This window comes from Uranotaenia lowii, chromosome 2 (assembly GCF_029784155.1).
Source record: "Uranotaenia lowii strain MFRU-FL chromosome 2, ASM2978415v1, whole genome shotgun sequence".
NCBI classification, from domain to species: Eukaryota; Metazoa; Arthropoda; class Insecta; order Diptera; family Culicidae; genus Uranotaenia; species Uranotaenia lowii.
Genome location: NC_073692.1, coordinates 60,510,952 through 60,535,917, shown reverse-complemented (window position 1 = coordinate 60,535,917; position 24,966 = coordinate 60,510,952). Strand labels below are relative to the sequence as shown.

At 39.1% G+C, this 24,966-nt stretch overlaps 1 protein-coding gene across 2 annotated transcripts; it reads left to right on the top strand.

The window, feature by feature from the left end:
• On the top strand, positions 1-19,711 carry LOC129748471 (hornerin-like). 2 transcript variants are annotated; one of them, XM_055743108.1, is made up of 6 exons: positions 1-236; positions 17,254-17,302; positions 17,472-17,492; positions 17,586-17,711; positions 17,776-19,423; positions 19,487-19,711. In XM_055743108.1, exons 1-6 carry the CDS (start codon positions 185-187, stop codon positions 19,640-19,642), a joined length of 2,052 nt encoding a protein of 683 aa, XP_055599083.1. In that variant the 5' UTR covers positions 1-184; the 3' UTR covers positions 19,643-19,711. The 2 variants fall into 2 exon arrangements, with proteins under 2 accessions (XP_055599083.1, XP_055599084.1); XM_055743109.1 differs by lacking the exon at positions 17,472-17,492.
• Positions 19,712-24,966: the final 5,255 nt, after the last annotated feature.

The following is a 24,966-nucleotide window of genomic DNA, read 5'->3' as shown; positions in this document are numbered from 1 at the left end:
CTGGCGGCAAACAGATCAGTTTCAGTTGGATCGCGTTTTAAAACGGATGCTGGAAGAATTTCAGTGAAAAATTTAAAAGTGGTGGAGTGGAAAAGCATTTGGATAGTGACAGAAAAATATTTGGACTGAGTGAATTAACCAAACAGTATTTTGTATAAAAACAATCATAACGTGGGTGTTCAAAATGATAAGATCAACACTTTTGAGTGTACTGCTAATAGGATCATGTTTCGCAGGTAATTCTAGGTTTAAACTAAGGTTTACGCATAATCTGAAATGTGTCAAATTGAAACGGGTTAACCTACATTGCTCGCGTGCTTCGGATTCGTATGTAGATCACGTGAAAATTTTTGCATTACAATACAAAAAGGGATGCATTGCGTAATCAACTTAGAATGCGTTCTATGCGGTTCTGGGGGTTGACCAAGTGATGTAAGCTAGGTTATGAACTGTTTCAAAAACGGGCTTGAATGAATCAAATTGTACGTGTTTAGGCTGCCGGTTAGAAATGGTCAACAAAGTGCCGGTTAAGGTACGTGCTCAAACTTGCTCACATTGATAGCGGTAGAATATAAAAGTTTAGGGTGTTGACCAGAGTCAGTGTCAGTTGCAGCTCTTCTGGGTACAATGAGAACTACACTTGTTTCGTTAGTTTGCTTCGGAATGCTGGGGTCCCTCATGGCGATTCCAGATTTTCTGGAAACACCACGATCGAAAAGTTTCGGGGATCTTCAACAACAATGTGCCGATTACCTTTCGATCACTAATGAAACTCTTAGCCGATACGTCTCCAGCGGATATCCGGATGAGTTAAGTGTACGAAAACTCCTGAACTGCATCTTGATTAGTGCCAATGCCTGGGATGAGGAATCCCAAACCATCAAGGACAACGTATTCCGATTCTTCTTCAATCCTTCGGAATCTGACTGCCAGTATGACAAACACACCTTGGATTGTTTGACCCTCAAGGTCCCACGAATCTGCCGTGATGATCGTCTAGCCCGAGTCTATCAATCGTTCGCGTGCTATTACGACAACTACGGAGGAATCAGCGAGGAAGAACAATTCATCCCGTACGCACACAAGGAACTACAACAAGGTCTGGTCGATTCCATGTTGATCATTCCCCATCCCGAAGCCGCCATCATCGAATACTGTCAAGGAAGGGTGCTCGAAGTTCCGGAATACCCAGCCCTGGCCTATGCCTACACTCGTCGATTCGGAATGTACAACCATGATGACGGAATTGACCTCAGGAAATTCCACATCCAATTCGGTCCCCGAGAGATTCTGAGCGAAGAAACCCGTCAGTGCACGGAAGCCGTTGCTGCTCAATACTGCACTGAACCTCAACGGGTGTTCCAGACCATCCTCAAGTGCTTGGCACTGCCTGGATATGTCCCCGTGATCCCGCTAGTTAGCTCCAGTGCCGAATGGCTTGTCGGTCACACAGGTCTGTGTGGTATTCCGGAACAACCGAGACCGGAAACGCAACCTTGCTACAATAACAAGTGTGGAGCTCACAAAAATTAAACAAATGTTCGAAGTCTAGTTTAAATCCATTAGCCAAAATCACAATAAAGCAATTGTTTTCAAAAATGATTTGGAATTTTTTAGGATCTTGAGGTATCGAAAATGTTTCCTAAAATCATAATAAAGTTTTCTTATTATGAGGCCAAGCATAACTCGAGAGTCAAACAGAGGATTTTTAATTTTTTTATTGTTACCGTTCTGCAATTAAAGTAATTATTTTCAAATACTTTCAGAAACCACGAAAATATTAAATTGTCTGCTTTTTACATTTAAAATTAAAGCTGTAGCTATCATCCTTGTTTCCATCAAAACAATCCCTTAAAGGTTTGTAAAAACTATGCAGATTTTCAAACACTTCTGTTGAGAGAAGTCAAAAGTGGCAATCTTTAATGTGTAATGTGTGTATGTTTTGTCTTTAATGAAAGGGTTTTTAAACAGAAGTTTTTAAATTTTTACGTTTTCTAGAATTTAAGGAGGGTTATTATTCTACATGCTTGTGACAAAAAACAGGGACCAATTTTCAAATAGAGGGTTTTCTATCCGTTGCTCGCCAACGAGACGGAAAGTATTAGCGCAGAACGGGGGACAATGAATTCCTTCTGCGCTGGCTAGTTGGCTCGTTTTGTCTGCAGCTTCTTCACTGCTGCTGGATCGGGAGGCAAGTTTCAGGGGCACTAAATTCAGGCCGCACACAATTCACACCAGCATTCGCGCCGTTCCGGGTTTCGGATGTGCCTTGGAAACACAAAATACACGACCGGTTTAACAAATAAAACATCACTTTATTAAACTTTTACTCGACCAACGGAACAAAACAACACGTAGTACGGAGAAGATGTTGCCGCTACGAGACTTTATTCAGACTAACTTATGCTGACTTGTTGTTGTTGCATCAGCTGGTTGGTGGGGATTTTTTTTTATTATCTGACGGGTTTGCGCCGGGGGTCTTCAGATTTTCCCCAAAATTGAAAATTTTGTTCATTTTTGCGACTTAAAAACACATGTATTTTTTCAGATTTCTAACATTTTTTTTTTTTGAGTTAGCTTCGGTTAGATTTTTTTGTAAATAAAAAATAACCATTTTTCAAAGCTACATAACTCTGTTGTTTCTCAACGGAAATTATAAAATTGCACATCAAAATGCATTGAAATTTTATCAGCTTTCCAAATAGAATAGTTGAAAAAATTAAATAATGACCTTCAACATGAAAAGTTGTAAATAAACTTTAAATGGCGTCTAAAAGTACCGTCTGCACCACCGAATATTTTGCAAAAAATACTATTGTGTAGCTCGATTCATGATGCAACTTTCATCTGAAGACACCAAAGTGGGCCATTAACACCTTGAAGAGTTATGAAAGAAATAATGACAATAAATCTCTTTTTTTGCATCGAAAAAAAACAATGGTCGAACAACTGCACTCACATATGGAGATAGCAAGCACTTCTAACAACATGGAAACAAAAGAACTTATTAAAGCTGGTAAAAAACACTATTTTTTCGTCCTTTTCAGACTGCCCCTACTCGCATAACAGTCCCATATGAATTTTAGTCATTTTAGGTCAACATAAGGCTTCAACATAGAAGATTAAAAATAGAGGTTTTGTTCTAGAAATTTCAAAAAAAAATATCAATTCGTGGCTGTCCTATATGAAATATACCTGAATAACAGTCCCAAATGTGAAATACCACAGATTTGGTTACTTTTCAATATTTCTTTCGGCGAAATAGCCTTTGGTTTATTGCTTTGAATCATTTAAACATTTTTTGAACTCACTTGATGTCGAATGATGCACACTAGTTTTCGAAGGCAGGTCTGACTTTCTTAGGAATGACTTCCTGAGCGAAAAACTATCGGATGCAATCAAAAATCGTAAAAAGATTCAACTTACAATGTGGAATTCATGATATTTTTTTGCAAAAGTATGTTTCTTTTTCTGACAATTGCATTTAGAAGTTGAAAAATGATCAAATTTAAGTCTTAGAAAGTAGCTTGGTGAGAAAAATATATTTTGTATGGGACTGTTACGCTTATAGATTCGAAAAAGGTTTCAATTATGGTCGATTAAAAGTCCCATAATGAATAAAAATGGTGCTCTCGACCTTACCAATAACCCAATTTCGAAAATTTCAGGCCTAACGATTTATTATGACAACCTAGAAACGATTTTCGTTTATGCTGAAAGTGGTGGTCACAATTTAAAAATATATTCCAAAACAGAAAAAGCTGATTGTCTCGCTTGCTTATTTTTGTATACGGGACTGTTATGAAAGAAGGGGCGGTAGATTGTTGCAGCTTAACTGACTTCATGTTATATCCAAAAATCTAATAACGTATTCGTTTATACCCAGTTTTGCACTAGGTCACAACAAGTTATGCACATTTTACTGTCATTTTTAGAAGTTTATGCGCTAAGTTTTGCATCCGTAATTCCCCAGATTTGATTTAAAATGGACGGTGGAACACTGAAGATTCGTGTGTGAGCGATCGAGGTAGCAAAACACTGACGACAAATTATGTTCGTTCTAGTATGGTAAATCTCAAAACTGGGCGAATGTAGAAAACGATTACGGTAAAAGTATCATATTTTCTTCATTTTACAGCCTGGGCTGGCCATACTGAGCTCTTCGATTATTTCTACATTTGTGCCACACTCTTTGTTTTTGATCAATGGGAAAGGATTTTGGTGTCCAGTGCTTAGCTCCCGATATAAAAACGGGAGTATGACATTTGGCATAAAGCCATTTGGCATAATGCCTTTTGGCATAAAGCCATTTGGCATAAAAGCCATTTGGCATAATGGCCATTTGGCATAAAGGTCATTTGGCATAAAAGCCATTTGGCATAAAGCCATTTGGCATAATTTTTTTTTTCGTGTGATCACGTTGAGATTCACTTTTCGGACAACGTTGCATGTTTTCTTTTCTTAAGTTTTGCGGCATTGCCGCAAACATCGAGGATGCAGGGGGTGAGGCGGCACAAAGCCGCCGAGCCTCCCTAATCCGAGGAGGCCGCTGACCCGCCGTCGGAAGCGGCGGCCTTATTACATTGGTCTAGGTCTACTGGGGCCTCCTAGGTTTACGTGAAAGCTAGGGGTGATCCCTTAGCCCCGTCCGCCGCGCGATAGCGCGAAGGACAATATTTAATAAAAGTTCGAACGCGCAGCGTGAGGAGGCTGGTGTTGACTTTTGTAGAACCGCAAAAAGTAAGGCGTTTAGACCTAAGCTTGAACCGACTCCTCACGCTACGCGTTCGAACTTTCTTGAAAGTGTGTCCTTCGCGCTATCGCGCGGCGGACGGGGCTAAGGGATCACCCCTAGCTTTCACGTAAACCTAGGAGGCCCCAGTAGACCTAGACCAGGCATGTCAAACTCGTTTAAGTGTGCGGGCCGCATTAAAAATCTTTCATTTCCAAAAATAATATTATTTCCTCTCGTAGCAAAAAAAAATCTTTTTAATGTTTTGTGGCAGGAAAGCCAGCGTACTTCTGTGTAGTAGGGAATTTTATGATAATTTAAGACGGGGCTACGCGGGCCGCATTGACCAAGGCCGCGGGCCGCATGCGGCCCGCGAACTTCCAGTTTGACATGCCTGACCTAGACCAATGTAATAAGGCCGCCGCTTCCGACGGCGGGTCGGCGGCCACCTCGGATTGGGGAGCTTCGGCGGCTTTATGCCGCCTCACCCCCTGCATCCTCGATGTTTGCGGCAACGCCGCAAAATTTGAAAAAAAATTGCAAGTTTATTTAAACAGTCACCACTCGATAAGCTGAAATTATGCCAAATGGCTTTATGCCAAATGGCTTTTATGCCAAATGGCCTTTATGCCAAATGGCCTTTATGCCAAATGGCTTTTATGCCAAATGGCTTTATGCCAAAAGGCATTATGCCAAATGGCTTTATGCCAAATGTCATACTCCCTATAAAAACTATGTAAAGCACGTCTATATTTCATTTTTTTAATCACATTTTTGTGATCCCAAACACAGGGACTGAACCTTCTACTATTGACATTGATTATGCTTCACAATGATCTTTGATCGAAAAATTAATAAGTTATATAGTATATGACCAGGTTGTAAAAGCAACATTCCCATTATTAGTTATATTACTTAAACAATACGATACTCACAATTTTGGTTGTAATTTAAAGTCAGTTTTGCTGCAAACACTCTACAAAGCACGAAAAAAGTAGTGTTTTTTACCTGCTTTGGTAAGTTCTTTTGTTTCCATGTTGTTAGAAGTGCTTGCTATCTCCATATGTGAGTGCAGTTATTCGACCATTGTTTGTTTTCGATGCAAAAAAAGAGATTTATTGTCATTATTTCTTTCATAACTCTTCAAGGTGTTAATGGCCCACTTTGGTGTCTTCAGATGAAAGTTGCATCATGAATCGAGCTACACAATAGTATTTTTTGCAAAATATTCGGTGGTGCAGACGGTACTTTTAGACGCCATTTAAAGTTTATTTACAACTTTTCATGTTGAAGATCATTATTTATTTTTTTTCAACTATTCTATTTGGAAAGCTGATAAAATTTCAATGCATTTTGATGTGCTATTTTATAATTTCCGTTGAGAAACAACAGAGTTATGTAGCTTTGAAAAATGGTTATTTTTTATTTACAAAAAATCTAACCAAAGCTAACTCAAAAAATAAAAATGTTAGAAATCTGAAAAAATACATGTGACTTAAAAAGTCGCAAAAATGAACAAAATTTTCAATTTTGGGGAAAATCTGAAGACCCCCGGCGCAAATTGTCAGATAATAAAAAAAAATCCCCTGGTGAGTTACCGTTTCAAAACATTTCATCCGGTAACTCACTGCTATGCTATTTCTTATACTAGGAGGGTTCAATTTTTTACATTTTACAATAAATAGAAAATAAATATAGAAATTTGACACATAACAATTAATTAATTTAAGATTGCAAATAGTGTTACTTTTCGTTTCGGTATTAGGTTTGGTAACAAACAGTAGTCATACGTAATACTGCACAGCGTAAGCGACAACTATTTTTTCATTTTTGTTTCATTTTAGTTTATTGATTTTCTTTTTTCTGCTGATGTTAACAATCAACATATGTTTTGACCGAAATATTTAACATGTCGCTTGAAAGTTCTAAATAAGTTCATTACAAAACCTAGAATTATCTTGAACGATTCGATAGAAACTATCATGTAAAAGCGCTCAGAAGTTTTATTATCGTTCCGTTATTCCAGATCTATGTGTATTAGCCAAATTGTTTGAATTGGCTGTTCTGGATCTCATCTTCTCATCTAGCAAACATAACTTTCCACGGATTATGTCAAAAAGATCCACGCCTACTAATTTATTAACGTTCATATCATTTGAGCAAGATAGCTTTACCATGAAGACACAAACTGCTGTCTTCTCTACCGATTTGTCAGTTGCTTTCGATACAGTGAAGCATCATATTGCAACCGCTAATTACTGGAATGGTTCCGAGGCCACTTTGGAGGAAATCAATCCAGCTGATAATACACACCCAAAATAATTTTTATCCAATTGATTTTCACGTAGTTTCGACCAATATAATAGGTGAACGCACCTCAATAAGAATTTGTAGTTGTGAAGTTGTAGAAATTCAGCTACAACTTACGTGAATTTCAAGTGAGTTCGATACGATGTGAAGATGAAGAATACATTAAATAAATTTAGTTTGGAATTAAAATTGGGGTCGATTTAGTTAAAGCTTTTTTCTCAGTTGGTTTTAATAAAATAAATGCATTTTTTTTTCACTTTAATTTATTTTCACTATTTTCTTCAAAACAAAACACAACCACTATCACTGCACTTCTTTCTACTGCACTTACTATCTGATAAAAATAAATTAGATTTCCGCTAGCTCTTGCGGCCCAGTTTACTAAGGTTTCCAAAATCCTGAAATAGAAAAAAATATATTTCAATAATAACTGAAATAATTAGAAATGATAAATAACTCACCGTTTACGTTGCGTCCTGGCATTCGTTCCAGCACACACGATGTGCCTTCCTTCTCGATGCGCCGGAACTTCTCTTATCGTACCACTCTTTGACCTGAGAGGAAAATATATTTTCTGTCAGCGGGGATTAATTTTCTTGTTTTGCTTAGACTTACCCTTTTCTTTCGATCTACATGGGCGTAAAAATTTCAGCGTCAGTACGTTGATAAGGTTCCGAAAAAAACATGGAATAACATAAAAAACGTCCAACCAATTTTTCACAACTTAAACAACAATGATTGATGCCAGCTCTTTTTCTTATAAGAATTTACAACCAAACGTTTGAGAAAATCCCTCAATTGATTTCAGAAGCCATTCCCTTAGACTTTACGTGAAATTCATGCGGAAAAAAATGTGTTACTCCAGATTCACGTAGAATCGATGGAATGCATCAAAAGCTTAGTTTACGTGAAAAATCCCGTATAAATAATTTATAAATTATTTTGGGTGCAGGTACTTCTCTAGGCGATTCTTCTCTTCCCTCTATGTACCTCAAGGAAGCGATATGGGACCAATAATTTTCATTATCTAATCAAATTATGTACTTTTGCTTCTTGACGGCCCAAAACTTACTTGGGCTGATGACTTCAAGCTTTTCCTCACAGCCAAGATGACGTCGCTCTCTTACAAAGGCGTTTCAACGCATTTTCTCTTTGGTGTTACATTTGTATTTTGTTGTTTGTATTTTCTCTCGAATGAAACCCTCTCTTTGCGCAGTATACTCTCGAGGACGATTATAATAACTCGATTAGACCCACCAGTGATCTGGGCTTTATCCTAGACTAGCGGCTGGAGTTCAAGACTCACAAGGACTTTGTTGTCGACATAATTTCCAGAAATCTTGACTTTTGCTTCGGCTTCCTTGCTTGATTCTCGAGTATGCATTAGCTGTTCTGCTGTGCTTCATGCATTAGGCCCTACTGGGCTTGAACTGGAGAGATTCGTTTACCCGTTTACCCAGCTACGTAAATCAGGCTTCCGAAAAGTACAGCTTTGCTATGACAGCTTTTTTCTTGCCAAACAAACTGTCTCGGTTTTCCTTACCACTCGGTTCGCTGCTGTACCGTCGGTAACGAATCGTAATGCTTCGGCTACATCGCACACGTGCGAGAACCCAGGCTGTATCTGAACAATCTGCTCAAAGCATGCGTTGCCGAAAGTGTTGTGCTCAGGGTTGCCAACATTTTTTTTCAAAAATCAGGGAGGTGGTGAAATAAAAATCAGACAAAATCAGGGAACAATAAAGTAACGGAAATTTCGCTGAACAAAGTGATGACCTTTTTTTTTTTTGATCACCGCTCCTCATTTTCTCTCTAATATATGTTGGGAGCATAATTCTCCTGAATCAAAGCATCCAAGCAATCGAAGGATTCCGTTTAATTCCCTTTTTTAAATAAGAATTCAAGGGAATCTTTCGATTGCTTTGATTCAGCCACCTTTCCACTTTTTCACTTCAGCACCCCAGTACCTAATCTAGTTCCTTACCACCCATTTTTCATCACATTCGCAAAAATCGGGCAAAATCAGGCATATTTTCAAAAATCAGGCAAATTCAATGGCTTTTCAGGTTGTCAGGGAGGGCTTCGAAAAATCAGGCAATGCCTGAAAAATCAGGCATATTGGCATCTCTGGTTGTGCTTTAAGCTGTAGCGAACCCAACCGACAGTTCGGTTTTCATCCCTTCATGCCTCCTGTTTCGAAAATAATTTCATCCTAACTGTCGGCTGCAGGGCGTGACAGTTTGGGCAGGACTGTCACGGGTGACTGTCGTGCCCATACCGTACCCATGCCTGATCGTATGAGCTGCTGCTCGGTTTCGAATAGATCGAACGAGCCATCTATTCGCACCGAGCAGCAGCATACGATCGGCGCGTAACGCGATATGTGGTGCCGGTGCAGGTTAGGCGAAAAGGGGAGGGGAGGGTGATTGGGGTGATCACCACCCGCAGTAGCTTCAAGCAAAAGGAAAATACGTTCGTTCGAAATCAACTCAGCCCGAGCAAATTTCGGCTACAGTCGGACGAAGTAAGTAGGTAGTACTGTCATGCGAAATTCAACGCATTGAAAACTGTCACGAAGATTTTCCCAAAACTGTCACGAAGCTTAAAAAATTTCATACCCACGAACAAACTCTCGCATGAGATAAAATAAGCCATCGCTGTACATCGCACGACCGCTCCTTTTAAAACTGTCGGGGAAGAAATATTCGGGAAGCTTTCATCGAGGAGCATGTGCGACATTCGCAAGAATACTGTCGTTCGCCAGTACTTTTCGGAAGCCTGACGAAAATTATTGCCGCTTGATAGGTTTAAAAATGCTTCAAGTCTACCGAAACGCCGCCTTGCATCGAGGATTGACTGGAAGCTATCCCTCTCAGTGTGTTACTATTTAAAAGGATAAGACACCAGAATCTGCAGCTCTATGTTTTCATTCGGTTGTGAGATAATTCGCATCCGTCATTTTCTGTAACAACGACCGCAAATGTCCGTGGAAGAATTCAATTGTATCAGAACGATAAAATTTGAAAAAAAATCAATTTTCTTAAAAAAAAAAAAAAAAAAATATTAGGTATTACTATTAGTTATTACAGCGATAAATTTGTAGGATGTCTTTGAAATCTCTTTTTGACAATTGTGACCACCGAATAAGTGTTCTCAGAACTGAGATGATCCTCAGCCGAACGTGGTCATTTACGTTGTATAAGTGATTTCGATTGCGATTTTTCTTTAATTTCAATGATATGAAATCAATTAACGGGATGGTTGTGAGAGTTTAATAAAATTATTTTCAAACATTTTTTTATTTCACAACATAAAATTCTTGAACTAGGGAATCATTGTCAGCAAATGAGTTTTTTTTATTTTGAACACAATCCTCGGGATTGTGGATTGTTTTTGTATAAATTCGACCACACCTCACTTCCGCAAAGGTCATCGCGTTTCTGAGGCAGGGTCAGATTTGTCTCAAGAACGAACGAAAACAGTGTTCTGAGCTGATCGAGCTGATTACGTGGAAATCGGCTTCGCGCACATGCGAAAGATTCTACAATCTAGGAAACTCCTGGAGCTTTAGGTATGAATAATAAATTAATCCACGAGCTAGCGGAAAACAGATCGGCTTTCAGTGAGAAAGTGAAAATCATTTCGAAAGTGATTGAAATTTTTTTTTTAACATAGTGTTATTACTAAACAGTTTATTTATTTTTAAAAATAATCATAACGTGGGTATAAGTTAAACACTTTTAGGTAGAATAATGTTTCACAGGTAATTGCAGCTTTGAACTGAGGTTCACGCGTAATCAGAATTGTGTCAAATTTGAAACGGCTCAACCCACATTGTATGCGTGTTTTGGATGCGTAGACCACGTAAACGTTTTGCATAGCAAAAAATGGAATCCGTTGCACAATCAGCTAAGAATGCGTACACTGGAACTTGACCAAGTGATGTACAGTACCGTTCATAATTGTATAGAAATTGGAAGCACGCGCACTGTCACTTCGACTTTGAACTTCCATAACTTTTCACTCTAAAGATATTTTTTGATTCATTTCTCTGTATTAGATAGACTAACTAACACACTATTATACCACAAATTTTGAGCTCTCTGGAGTTTGTGTGGCTTGAGTTACAGTAATTCTACGAAAATCGGACTTTTTGGACTTTTACCATTCAAACAGCAATATCTCAGAAACTACGCTACATTTTTTATTGAAATTTTGCAGAATGATTATTGAAATATGAAGCTAGCATGTCTGAAGTTTTTTAAAATTACTATTGATGGGATCAAAAGTCACGCGAGGTACAATATTTCAGGCATGAACCTAAAAATGCGATTTCTATAGAATTTTGGACGATTCATGAGAACAATACCGTTTCCATCCACAAATCAGTCAAAAATTGCCTGGCAAAAGCAATGAAGAAAAGAAACAATGGAATAAATGACATATTTGTGTTTTGAAATCAGAATCTCGCAATATTGTTTTGATTTTTCGTTTGAAATAGATTTACTGGTTGTTGAACATCAAATAGGATTTTCCTATGGAAACATTCGTCCAAAATTCTATAGAAATCACATTTCTAGGTTCATGCCTGAAATATTGTACCTTGCGTAACTTTTGATCCCACCGATAGAAATTTTCAAAAATCTTCAGACATGCTAGCTTCATATTTCAATAATCACTCTGCAAAATTTCAATAAAAATGTAGCGTAGTTTCTGAGATATTGCTGTTTGAATGGTAAAAGTCCAAAAAGTCCGATTTTCGTAGAATTACTGTATCTCAAGCCACACAAACTCCAAAGAGCTCAAATTTTGTGGTATTATAGTGTGATAGTTGATCAATCTAACGCAGAAAATTTGATCAAAAAATATCATCAAAGTAAAAAGTTATGGAAGTTCAAAGTCGAAGTGACAGTACGCGTGCTTCCAATTTCTATACAATTATGAACGGTACTGTAAGTTAGGCTACGCACTGCTCTAAAAGCAGACCTGGACAAAATATGCGTGTTTAAGTAGCCAGGTAGAAATGATTAAAAAAATATTGGTAGATGAACGAGTTTAAAGCTGCTCGTTTGGATAGCGTAAGAACATAAAAGTTTAGGGTGCAGACCGGAGTCAGTGTCGGTCACAGTTTTTCTGGATACAATGAGAGCTACACTTGTTTCGTTAGTTTGCTTCGGAATGCTGGGGTCTCTCATGGCGATTCCAGACTTTTTGGAAACGCCACGATCGAAAAGCTTCGGAGACCTCCAACAGCAATGTGCCGATTACCTTTCGATCACCAATGAAACTCTCAGCCGATACGTCTCCAGTGGATATCCTGATGAGTTAAGTGTACGCAAACTCCTGAACTGCATCTTGGTCAGTGCCAATGCCTGGGATGAGGAATCTCAAACCATTAAAGACAGTGTATTCCGTTTCTTCTTCAATCCTTCGGAATCTGACTACCAGTATGACAAACATACTCTAGATTGTTTGACCCTCAAAGTCCTACAAATCTGCCGCGATGATCGTCTAGCTCGGGTTTACCAATCATTCGTTTGCTATCGTGACAACTACGGAGGAATCAGCGAAGAAGAGCAATATATCCCGTACGCATACAAGGAACTTCAACAAGGTCTTGTCGATTCCATGTTGATCATTCCGCATCGCGAAGCTGCCATCATTGATTACTGTCAAGGAAAGGTGCTCAATGTACCGGAATATCCAGCCATGGCGTACGCCTATGCTCGTCGATTCGGAATGTATAACCACGGTGACGGCATTAACCTCAAGAAATTCTACATTCAGTTCGGTACCCGTGAGATTCTGAGCGAAGAAACACGCAATTGTACCGCAGCCATTGCTGCTCAATACTGCACTGAACCAGAGCGAGTCTTCCGGACCATTCTTATGTGCTTGGCTCTGCCTGGATATGTTCCCGTGATCCCGCTGATCAGCTCCAGCGCCGCTTGGCTAGTTGGTCACACAGGTCTGTGTGGTATTCCGGAACAACCGAGGCCGGAAACGCAACCTTGCTACAATAACAAGTGTAGTGCTCACTTAAAACCGTAGAATGTTTGAAGATTTAGATCAAATCCATCATCTTAAATAACAATTAAGCTATATTTTAACATAGTCATTAGCACCCTTTTTTGTAAAAAATCAATAAAATATTTATCATCAAATCAAATAGTTTATTTGTATTAAAACTTAAATGTATTGATTAACCACTTTTCTCACTAAGCAGTTCTAAACTTAGCCTTTTAAAAAGTTGCCAAGTTGGTAGAAAATCGGACAGACACTGCTTAAACGTTCGAAACAAACGTTCCGGTTCGCTGCAAAATTGCCTTCGAACAGCCACCTGGCACCTTTCCGTTTCCTCCCGAAGCACTTCCGGTGTTCCGAACAGTGGGTAAAACATATCCAGCTGATAGCCTCGTTTGGGTTCGTAGAATCCAGTTCTCATAGCAAAAATCATCTTCAGTTCCGGAAAATCCTCGGCGTCCAAAATGTTTCTACTGCTCTGTGCAGTGGCGAAAGTTTCCAGCGATTGGCGGCTGGTATTCTGGATCCACATCGATTCCAGCAAGTTCCCACGCCGAATGTTTTCCTTGAAGGGCACAAATCGCTTCTCCTGACTTGCGATTCCGTAATGTCGGTTGTAGCAGTTGAAGTAATTGTAAGATTTCTCGATTTTATTTCCCTCTTTCGACGCTACATTGAGACAATTGTTTAAGCAAGTCTCATCGAAGGAATGATTGTTGAATTTGTCGAAGTACCCTTCCATGACATAGTTTTTGAAGGCGTTATTTTCATCGTAAACGTTCAAGTCGACCAAAACACAGTGGATTAGATTTTTCCCAATCGGTTCCCAATTTCGAAAGTCGCTCTCAGGTAGTTTGTAGTATTTAGAACATTCTGCGAGTGATGATGCAATGGATTTAAAATTGGGCGACCTCCAATGTTCTGCTATGGTTAATGGAACCAAAGCTATAAGTATAATGTATGGGTAGAACATGTTGGAGCTAAACCCTATTCGGTTGATTCTTTCAATGGTAAATAGTTAAGATTACTAGTCAGAAAGCAACAAATGTCACTGATGACAGTCCAACTGTGAATGTACATTATCTGATGGTAGTTTATGCTTTTAACTTTATTTGTAACTCGACTCGAAAGTGTTTTTGCTTTGAGGTGTTACTTCATACATGTTAGAATGATTCACATAAATCAATAAATAAAGAATTTGAAAACTTTATTGATTCATAAATTTAAGAGGAAGACAACACCAGAATAGTCGTACCAACAAAAAATATTTTAGACACAAGAATGTTTGAAATCTTATGATTATCATACGAAATAATAAATAAATTTAACAAGTAAGAACTTATAATCTAACAATAGCCAAAATTTTTATCAAACAGATTTTTCAAAAAACTAATTTTTTTTTGGATGATATCAATTGCAACGAAAAAAAGTCTTAATAATCAAAGATGCAAAAAATAATGAACCAGACTGCTTCAAAAAAGAAAATTATTTCTGTTGGTAAACAGTTCACTTTCGTTCTCAAAATAACCATTTTTGTGTAGTCTTTAAAGCCTTGTTTATCAACACTCAAGTAAAAAAAAAAAAACAAAACAAAAATAACACATGACTAAATAGTGTAGAATTCAGAAGTGAAGAGCACATAAACTTAGACAAATCAAAATGACAAAACTGACAAAAATGACAAAACTGACAAAAATGACAAAAATGACAAAAATGACAAAAATGACAAAAATGACAAAAATGACAAAAATGACAAAAATGACAAAAATGACAAAAATGACAAAAATGACAAAAATGACAAAAATGACAAAAATGACAAAAATGACAAAAATGACAAAAATGACAAAAAATGACAAAAATGACAAAAATGACAAAAATGACAAAAATGACAAAAATGACAAAAATGACAAAAATGACAAAAATGACAAAAATGACAAAAATGACAAAAATGACAAAAATGACAAAAATGACAAAAATGACAAAAATCACAAAAATGACAAAAATGACAAAAATGACAAAAAATGACAAAAATGACAAAAATGACAAAAATGACAAAAATGACAAAAATGACAAAAATGACAAAAATGACAAAAATCACAAAAATGACAAAAATGACAAAAATGACAAAAATGACAAAAATGAAAAAATGACAAAAATGACAAAAATGACAAAAATGACAAAAATGACAAAAATGACAAAAATGACAAAAATGACAAAAATGACAAAAATGACAAAAATGACAAAAATGACAAAAATGACAAAAATGACAAAAATGACAAAAATGACAAAAATGACAAAAATGACAAAAATGACAAAAATGACAAAAATGACAAAAATGACAAAAATGACAAAAAATGACAAAAATGACAAAAATGACAAAAATGACAAAAATGACAAAAATGACAAAAATGACAAAAATGACAAAAATGACAAAAATGACAAAAATGACAAAAATGACAAAAATGACAAAATTTATATAATTCACAAAATTTATATAATTCACAAAATTTACAAAATTTACAAAATTTACAAAATTTCCAAAATTCACAAAATTTACAAAATTAACAAAATTTCCAAAATTCACAAAATTTACAAAATTAACAAAATTTACAAAATTTACAAAATTTACAAAATTTACAAAATTTACAAAATTTACAAAATTTACAAAATCTACAAAATTTACAAAATTTACAAAATTTACAAAATTTACAAAATTTACAAAATTTACAAAATTTACAAAATTTACAAAATTTACAAAATTTACAAAATTTACAAAATTTACAAAATTTACAAAATTTACAAAATTTACAAAATTTACAAAATTTACAAAAATTTACAAAATTTACAAAATTTACAAAATTTACAAAATTTACAAAATTTACAAAATTTACAAAATTTACAAAATTTACAAAATTTACAAAATTTACAAAATTTACAAAATTTACAAAATTTACAAAATTTACAAAATTTACAAAATTTACAAAATTTACAAAATTTACAAAATTTACAAAATTTAAAAAATTTACAAAATTTACAAAATTTACAAAATTTACAAAATTTACAAAATTTACAAAATTTACAAAATTTACAAAATTTACAAAATTTACAAAATTTACAAAATTTCCAAATTTACAAAATTTACAAAATTTACAAAATTTACAAAATTTACAAAATTTACAAAATTTACAAAATTTACAAAATTTACAAAATTTACAAAATTTACAAAATTTACAAAATTTACAAAATTTACAAAATTTACAAAATTTACAAAATTTACAAAATTTACAAAATTTACAAAATTTACAAAATTTACAAAATTTACAAAATTTACAAAATTTACAAAATTTACAAAATTTACAAAATTTACAAAATTTACAAAATTTACAAAATTTACAAAATTTACAAAATTTACAAAATTTACAAAATTTACAAAATTTACAAAATTTACAAAATTTACAAAATTTACAAAATTTACAAAATTTACAAAATTTACAAAATTTACAAAATTTACAAAATTTACAAAATTTACAAAATTTACAAAATTTACAAAATTTACAAAATTTACAAAATTTACAAAATTTACAAAATTTACAAAATTTACAAAATTTACAAAATTTACAAAATTTACAAAATTTACAAAATTTACAAAATTTACAAAATTTACAAAATTTAAAAAAATTACAAAATTTACAAAATTTACAAAATTTACAAAATTTACAAAATTTACAAAATTTACAAAATTTACAAAATTTACAAAATTTACAAAATTTACAAAATTTACAAAATTTACAAAATTTACAAAATTTACAAAATTTACAAAATTTAAAAAAATTACAAAATTTACAAAATTTACAAAATTTACAAAATTTACAAAATTTACAAAATTTACAAAATTTACAAAATTTACAAAATTTACAAAATTTACAAAATTTACAAAATTTACAAAATTTACAAAATTTACAAAATTTACAAAATTTACAAAATTTACAAAATTTACAAAATTTACAAAATTTACAAAATTTACAAAATTTACAAAATTTACAAAATTTACAAAATTTACAAAATTTACAAAATTTACAAAATTTACAAAATTTACAAAATTTACAAAATTTACAAAATTTTCAAAAATAACATACATAATTAAGTTTAATTTTCATAGAACAATTTTGATTGATTTTTTTTTCCAGATGTAACCACGTGGAACAACGACCAAAACACCGGCTATCGATACAACCAGTAAGTGTTATATTTCATGCATCTGAGAGACTTTCTATAAGTTCAAAGTAGTAAATTTTTATTTTTCGATTTATTTTTCACCATGGCTTTCCATTCGACTTTTTAAAACGCATGCTTTCGTCCTTTCAACCAATCAATTCATTTGGGCTTTGGATTCTGGCTCTTCCAGCTTAGATAATATAAAGGGACTGTAAGTACGGATTTTTGTAGGACGAAAAAATATTGAGGATTGTAATTTTTCTTAAAAATAGAGTTCGTATTGATTTTTTCCCTTATATTTTAGACACTATTCCCAACATGAGGCCTCTGTCCACGCAGCAAGAAAAGGTGCTGCCGAAAGATTGGCTCGCATCGGTGGATCAGCCCCTTTAACGGATCCCTGTGGAACACTTTGCTTCACTTCTACTGGGTGAGTGATTTTTGAAAGAAAAAAAAAAGAGTAACACCGAACTAAAACCTTTTCAAATTTTCAGATTGTCGGATGCCAGCGATGCTGAAACTTTGGGACAAGGAATTGTTGGATTTACCAACACCGGTTCTGGCTCAAGCAGCAGCAGCAGTAACTCCAAGTATCAGGCAAGCTCCCGTCAGGAATCAGCCGTGCACGCAGTTCAGCCTATCGCAGGAGCTTCAAAATCGAGCTATGTTAGCTCATCTCATCGACAGAGCTCTTCCAGCGTGGCATCCGGTGGTCAACCGCTGAATTTGATTGTTGATTCTGAGGGCGTTAAGACTAGATCAAACTTCGGCACTGCTTCCGGTGCGACTGTTGTTCAGCCAGTGTATTCGGCTGCTTACCCAATTGGACAAGAATCGCAAAGTGGCAGCTACAGCAGCTCTGCTAATCGTAAACTAACCACTGCAGCTTATGGCGTCCCGGTAGAAACGGGTAATGCATACAGTTCAAGATCTAGCTATGCTGCCGCCTCTGAAACAGCCTCAGTTCAGCAGCCGGTTATTCCTGTTCATTCCACTGCAAGTGATCATTCAGCTAAGTATGCAGCAGCAGGTCGACAAGACGGTTACCAGAGATATGCTCCTTCGGGTACCTACGTAGTCTACAGTAAACCTGTTCAAGTTCCCATTTACACGAGTACCTTAGATACTTCGGCTCGTTTTTCTGACGCGGAAGGAAATGTCTATACTCCAGTGAAAGTCGTCTACCCTGCACGTACTTCATCTCATTCTAGCGCTGTCGAAGAACAACAGTACAGTTCCGTTGCTGGACATCAGCAGCCTGTTCAAGTTTTTTCGAACAAACAAGATCAAGCTGCCCAGTCGGCTTCCATCTATCGTGGGTCTTATCGTCCCGTTTATCAATCCGCTTACGGTAGCCACGCTGCATCATCTGAGCGTACGGCAGAATCTCAAGTGCGATCTTCCGAAGTCAGCTCCGTGTCCAATCGAGTTGATGAACGCCAAGAAGATTATGCTCGTCGAGGCTCTGTCTACACTCCGATTCCTTTGAATCAAGGCTCTGGCACTGTTTCCAAATACTCCACCTTTGATCAAAGAAATACTCAAACAGCTGCTGGTGCCTACGCTCCAATTGCACCCATCGCCGGTAGCTCTTCCTCGGAGTCATCCTCTAAATACACCGCACAACAGCAACATCAGCAGAGAGCTTCGTACACTCCGATAGCCTTTCAACCCGTTTCTAGTAGCTCCCAATACACTGCCCAAGAACAGAGTCGCCAACAAGCGTCTTCTGCCAGCGGAGGATCCTACTACCCGATCAACCAAGGACGCTACTCATCGGCAGACTCACAGCATAGCGCCTACCGACACCAACAGGCCTCAAAAACGGGCAGCAGCTACCACCAGCAGCAATATCCGATAGTGAACGACGCCCTCGGAATGCGCTTCGGTGCCACCGGAATGGAGTTCGGAGACAACAACGACCTCACCGGGCTGATGAGCGAATCCGAGCGGTTGGCAAAACTGCAGGCCAAGAACGCCTACAACGGAGCAGTTTCGGGGAGCTCGGCCATTGAAACGGAGAACCGTTTCGGAGCAGGAGCCGATGGAGATAATGTCGGAGCAACAGGTGGATTCGGATCGGGAGCTTTCCAACGGACCAAGTCCTGGTCCAGCAGTTCCAAGTGGGCTTCCGGACAGAAGGTTGGTTAAATACTGCTCTTTAAGTGATCATGTTTGACAATAAAGGTGTTTTTTTTCTTGTAGTTTGGTGAAGATGGCAACATCAAGTCGTACAGCTCGCTGTCGACGGCAGAAAGCGAGCAGCATAATGTGAATGGAAAGAAAACCGGATACAAGGCCGCCACGACTACCCTGGAAGATGATGGCAAGGTTAGCACATACAGTTTGCATACGCCGTAAAGTGGTATACCAAAACAGTGTTAGGGACTATTTATAAGCTTGTTGACTGAAATATAATTTAAAATTGAAAGAAAATAATTCGGTTGTCATTTTGGAGATATTCCGTGATCCATCCAGCATCATGAAGGCGAATTTGTCGTTTGACACTCTTGAATTTGGAATGATATTCTACTGATTCTACGATATGCATTGAGGAAGAAAGAGGACTGTTGCATATACAATTTGGTTTTTGGACAGGAAAATCTACCGCAAAAACTTCCCAAATGGTAATAGAGTACACGGAATGCTTAACCTCTGAAAGGAGCAGTTGTTCAAGCTTTGTGATTTCTTTGTTTGAAACCGTTCATACCTTGAGGCTTTGAGGAGCCATATTCGTTTTGTATGTATGTTTACATACAATTGTTTACTTAGGTCTAGAGCATCATTTTTTGAAAAAAAGCAGGAAATAGATAGGACAATATGAAAATAAAAAGAATTATAGTTGAAGATCAATAGCTACAGGGTGGTTTTCATCGGGCTCGAAGGAAGTCTACAAAATTCGCTCTAGCGGCCTGGTGGGCCTCACATGACGAAGCGATATGCTCGATGTCGTGGTAATTTTGGCCACAGCCACACAAATTGCCTCACGAAATATTTATAGGACAGAGTACCGCATTCAAGGAATAATGATTGGACCTGAGACGATAAAATACATGAATAAAATCACGGCTCAGGTCCAATCTATTGAAACAGGGCTCCTCACCAAGTCCCAGTGATTGAACCGAAAAAATGTATTCTTTGTTGGCATTTTCCTTCCATGTACTCAATATGGGCTCTCCAGGTACTCTTGGAATCCAACCAAACACCCCAAGATACTTGATACACCTCGATTGAAGCTTAGGTTGAGTAGGTCTATGTTTCTTGAAGATAACAACCATCTCTGTTTTATGAGGGGAATAATCAATTCCAAGCCCCAAAGCCCCGGAAAACATTTTTTTTATTAGTGGATCACCCAGGTGGTACATCCTTTTTATGGATCGCATTCCAAGGCACGGCAAGCGACCGAGTTCCCCCAGTATGCTACTCAGGGTCCATGGGTGCTATTGGTCGACTCTAGATACTATGTACCTCTACGTCATAAAGTCCACCTGGGGCCTCTGGTCACAATTCCCATACGGACCTGCATCGAAGGCGGTATCCAAGATAAAAGACCAAGTCCGTGCTTAAGCGCTCATCGGCTTACTCAATTTAAAGTCAAAACTCCAGCATATATACCCTGCCTCTTGTTACGGTTCAAGCACTGACCACACTGACTTGACTCTTAGAACAAAAATTCAACCATTTTCTGTCTAATTTTTTGTTGTCAGCTTTAGCAGGTTCGCAATACCGACGGCAGGTGGCGAACCTGAAAAATTTGACAAAAAATGCCCTGTTGGAAAAATGGTCCTGTTTAGCCCGATTTTATCGTAGAAATTGCGTGTTTTATTTTTAAAGTTGGGTGGCATTTCCTAACTGGGATAGCATTTCTTCAAATCGATCGATGCGCACTCTGAAATCGACATTGCGTACTGTTGGAAAAATGATTTTTTTTGTTTTTTTTTCTGGAAAAATTATCCAGAAATCGAAATCGAGTGTCCAGTCAGTATGGTCAGTGGTTCAAGACTAAGGACCTCTTCTCTGACGACTCGAGGTCCGGCCTTTACTCGTAACTCGAGGCTCACTTGGTTTGCACGACTATCGTGCGCTGCGCCTGTGTTCGAGACCACTGCAAAAGACCAATGACCTCTCCTCTAACGACTTGAGATCTTGGCTCCGCTTGGTTTGGCTAGAGGTCCTCTCCGTTTTGCCCGTCCGTGTGCCGACTCGAGAGCAGCTTATTTTAGACTCACGCCTGTCACAGCACACGTCCGGGGCTTTGCGAAAAACTACTCGGACGATTCCCGGTGAAGAATTCATCCTACACCGACTCGAGTATCTCACCCGCCGACGACGGCGACGTGAAGCCACTCTACCCGAGAGTACTTCGCGGCGTCAATACTCTTCCTCCTGTGAGTTCAACTGCGAAGAAGGTCAAGTCTTGTCCCCGCAGCTTCCCTCGTAAGGAGCGCGTTCTACTGAGATACTCCGCGGCGTTGGAGATATCCTACACAACGTTCGAGACGTACCTAACAGCTCGGCATACTCAGAAGGTAGAGTCTTATCTTTGTATACTTTACTGCTAGGATCGAATGCACACTGCCCGAGTGCCTCCCGCCGACCGTGGTCCGGTCTTCCTCCTCCTTTTTGGCTGGCAACCCTAGGCTTTTTGCCCGCCGTGTGCCAAATCGAGAGCAGCTTATCCTAAACTTGCGCCTGTCACAGCTCACGTACGGGTCTTTAACGCTTGCGACTCAGATGAATCCCGACGGTGATGTTATCCTACCCGACTCGAGTTGCTCATCCGACGGCGGCAATGTGAGACCACTCAACCCGAGAGTATTTCGCGACGTGAATACTCTTCCCCCTGCGAGTTCGACTGCGCGCGGAGAGAATCATGTCTTATCCCCGCAGCCTCCGTGGCAGAGGGCGTATCCTACACACAGACGCGCGACGTACCAGGCAGCTCGGCATACGCAAAAGGTAGAGTCTTATCTTTGTATGCTCCCCGACGAAGGAGTCACCCTACACCGGTCGCGGACTGGTGCTGGTTCCAACTCCTCTGCAGGGCAGTCATGATCCGGGGGAACCCATCGCTGACCATGCGCCAAGTATTGGCATCCTCACACATCCTCCTCACGATGTTGTCGGCTGTCGTGTCTAGTCCGCAGGCCGCAAGCATGTTAGCGCGTACCCCTTCGAACCTCGGACAGTTGAACAATAAGTGCTCTGGTGTCTCTACTGTGTCACCGCAGGTTGGGCAGAATGGCGAGGCCACGTGTCCACCGGCCATGTTCCGAGCTGTCCCACTTGTGCTGCCAGTTGAACATCGAGGTCTCTCTGGCATGTTTCGCACATCGGGCATGTTCCTGTGCTCGTAGCAGAAGATATCTTCCTCTAGCAAGGCTGAGATGGGCATGACCCCCGCCACAATTACATCAGCTAGCAAGGACATCGTTCGGTATGCGCTGATTACTTGCAGGTTCATCAGCTGCTGCATACTACAGAGCTTTTGCAGGTTACATTTCCTGCTCAAGGTTGCCTTCCAGGGGGCCTGATGCCAGGACAACCACGTCAGCGATGTATCCCACAAGTCTCACTTCCGTGGGGAGACGCAGTCTCAGCAGTTCGTCGTTGACAATACCGGGCCAAGTATCCATCCTTGTGGAACCCCTGCCGAGACGCTCACTTTTTCCAGTCCCTCGCTGGTCATATACTGTAGCTGGCGGTTACGGAAGTAGCACTCCACCATCCTACAGATATATGCCGGAATCCTCATATGAATGAGCGACGACTCTACTCTCCTCGTCTTCAGTCTGGCTTCGTCTGCCCCTTCGATCAGGGGTGTTATACTCCTCAAAACAGCGCAATGTGCTCTAAAAGCACATTGTGAGCTCAAGCTTTCTAGAACTGCGCGCACGGCGATAGAATATCTACTGCTCGCTCTCTTACTGCGCGCCGATAGTCGAATTTTCTGAGAGGTTCCTTACAATGATGAAAAACACAATGAGCTGATCCACTCTGCTCAATGTGCTGCTCAATGTGAACTCTGGCTTTAGAAATTCGCCAAGCACTCTTCTTCGTTTTATTTTTCCTTCTCATCAAAAGAAAATAAAAACGATCATTGTTCATCCAGTCCAGCACGAAGGCACATCGGCTGCTTGCAAGGAAGAAAACAACTCATAAACAAGCAACATCAACAACACAAACGAAATTCGGTCGGGCTCGGCCTATCGGCTGCCAAGCAGCGATGCCACGGAAATCTGTACCATCAGTGTATTTAATTCTGGGACACGTATGGACGAAGATCAGACTCATTTATGATACAGATTTTTTTGTGGCAACGGTGTTCGGCAGCCGGTAGGCCGAGCCCGCCCAAATTTCAGCTGTGTTTTTGCTGTTGCTTGTTTATTGGGAAAGAATTCGCTTTCGTTTGTTGAATTCAGCGTTGTGGTGGTATACTGGTACACATTGTGCAGCTCAATGTGCTGAGGGCTACCGCTGCGCAGCTCAGTGATTTGCTTCGATGTGGCACATTGATGGACAGCTAGCTCAGGCAGTGCTCAGTTTTGCTCTCTCAATGTGCTATGGAAAAAATGCACATTGAGCTCATTGTGTGAGCAAATAACACCCCTGCCTTCGATGACACGTCGAATGGCATCCACTGTACTGCGGCTTTTCCGAAAACCGAACTGTTTATCGGATGGGCCGTTCGCACTTTCGATGTAGAGCTGGATCCTGCTCTGTACCACCTTCTCTAACACCTTTCTAGCAGTATCCAGGAGACATAACGGGCGATATGCTGATGGGTCACCAGGTGGCTTGCACGGTTTTGGTAGGAGCACCAATCGCTGCCGCTTCCACACGTCTGGGAAGATCCTATCATCCACGTACTGTTGCAGTGACGACCAGACGACCATTTCAGGATGTTCCATGAGCGCGGTCACTGCTACATAAGGGATGCCATCCGGACCCAGAGCTTTGTTCAATTGAAGAGACTTAGCGATTTCGCGCAGTTTTTCCAGTGAAATCTGCTTCTCTTCACTCGTATTCCAGTCGTATGGGACCCTCGGCCATGTAACTTCCCAGTGCTGTGGGAACAGCTCGTTGACAATCTCTCGCAGTTTGTTCGGACGCGATTCCTGTAGCGCACCTCCGCTCAACGTCTTGGTCATGACAATCCTGTAAACGTCGTCCCAGGGGTTGTCATTGGCGTCCTCGCAGAGTTGCTTGAATCGTGCCTTTTTGCTTGCCTTGATTGCCCTGCAGAGGGCAGACCTCGCAACTCGGTAGGACACTCTTCGCTCCGCTCTCGCTGACGGGGACCTCACTCTCTGCATATGTTGCTTAGCCCGTAGGCAGCTGGTCCGCGATTTCCGTCGTCCACCAGTAGACGGGTTGCCGAGTGTCCTTCCGCTTGGCCCTCCTTGTCATCGCAGCGTCACATGCGCGTGCGAGTACCCTCGTCAGGTTTTCCGCGGACAGGTTCCGCTCCCAATTTAACACTTCGACAAAGACGTTCCGGTCGAATTGTGTGGTCTTCCAGAGGCGTGTTCCTGTTGTCGTACCTCTTCTACCTGCCCGCGTACTTGTGCCCACTCGATACCGAACCGCAAAGTCATCGCTATCGATTAACGCATCGTTACCCTCCAGTCGCTCCCGGAATACTGAAGGTGACGTCAATGATGGATTCGCTCCTATTCCTGTGG

Coding starts and splice junctions, on each gene's coding strand:
- LOC129748471 (XM_055743108.1), top strand. CDS start 185: ATGATAAGATCAACACTTTTGAGTGTACTGCTAATAGGATCATGTTTC. Junction 237..17,253: donor AATAGGATCATGTTTCGCAG/GTAATTCTAGGT, acceptor TTTTTTTTCCAG/ATGTAACCACGTGGAACAAC. Junction 19,424..19,486: donor AGTGGGCTTCCGGACAGAAG/GTTGGTTAAATA, acceptor TTTTTCTTGTAG/TTTGGTGAAGATGGCAACAT.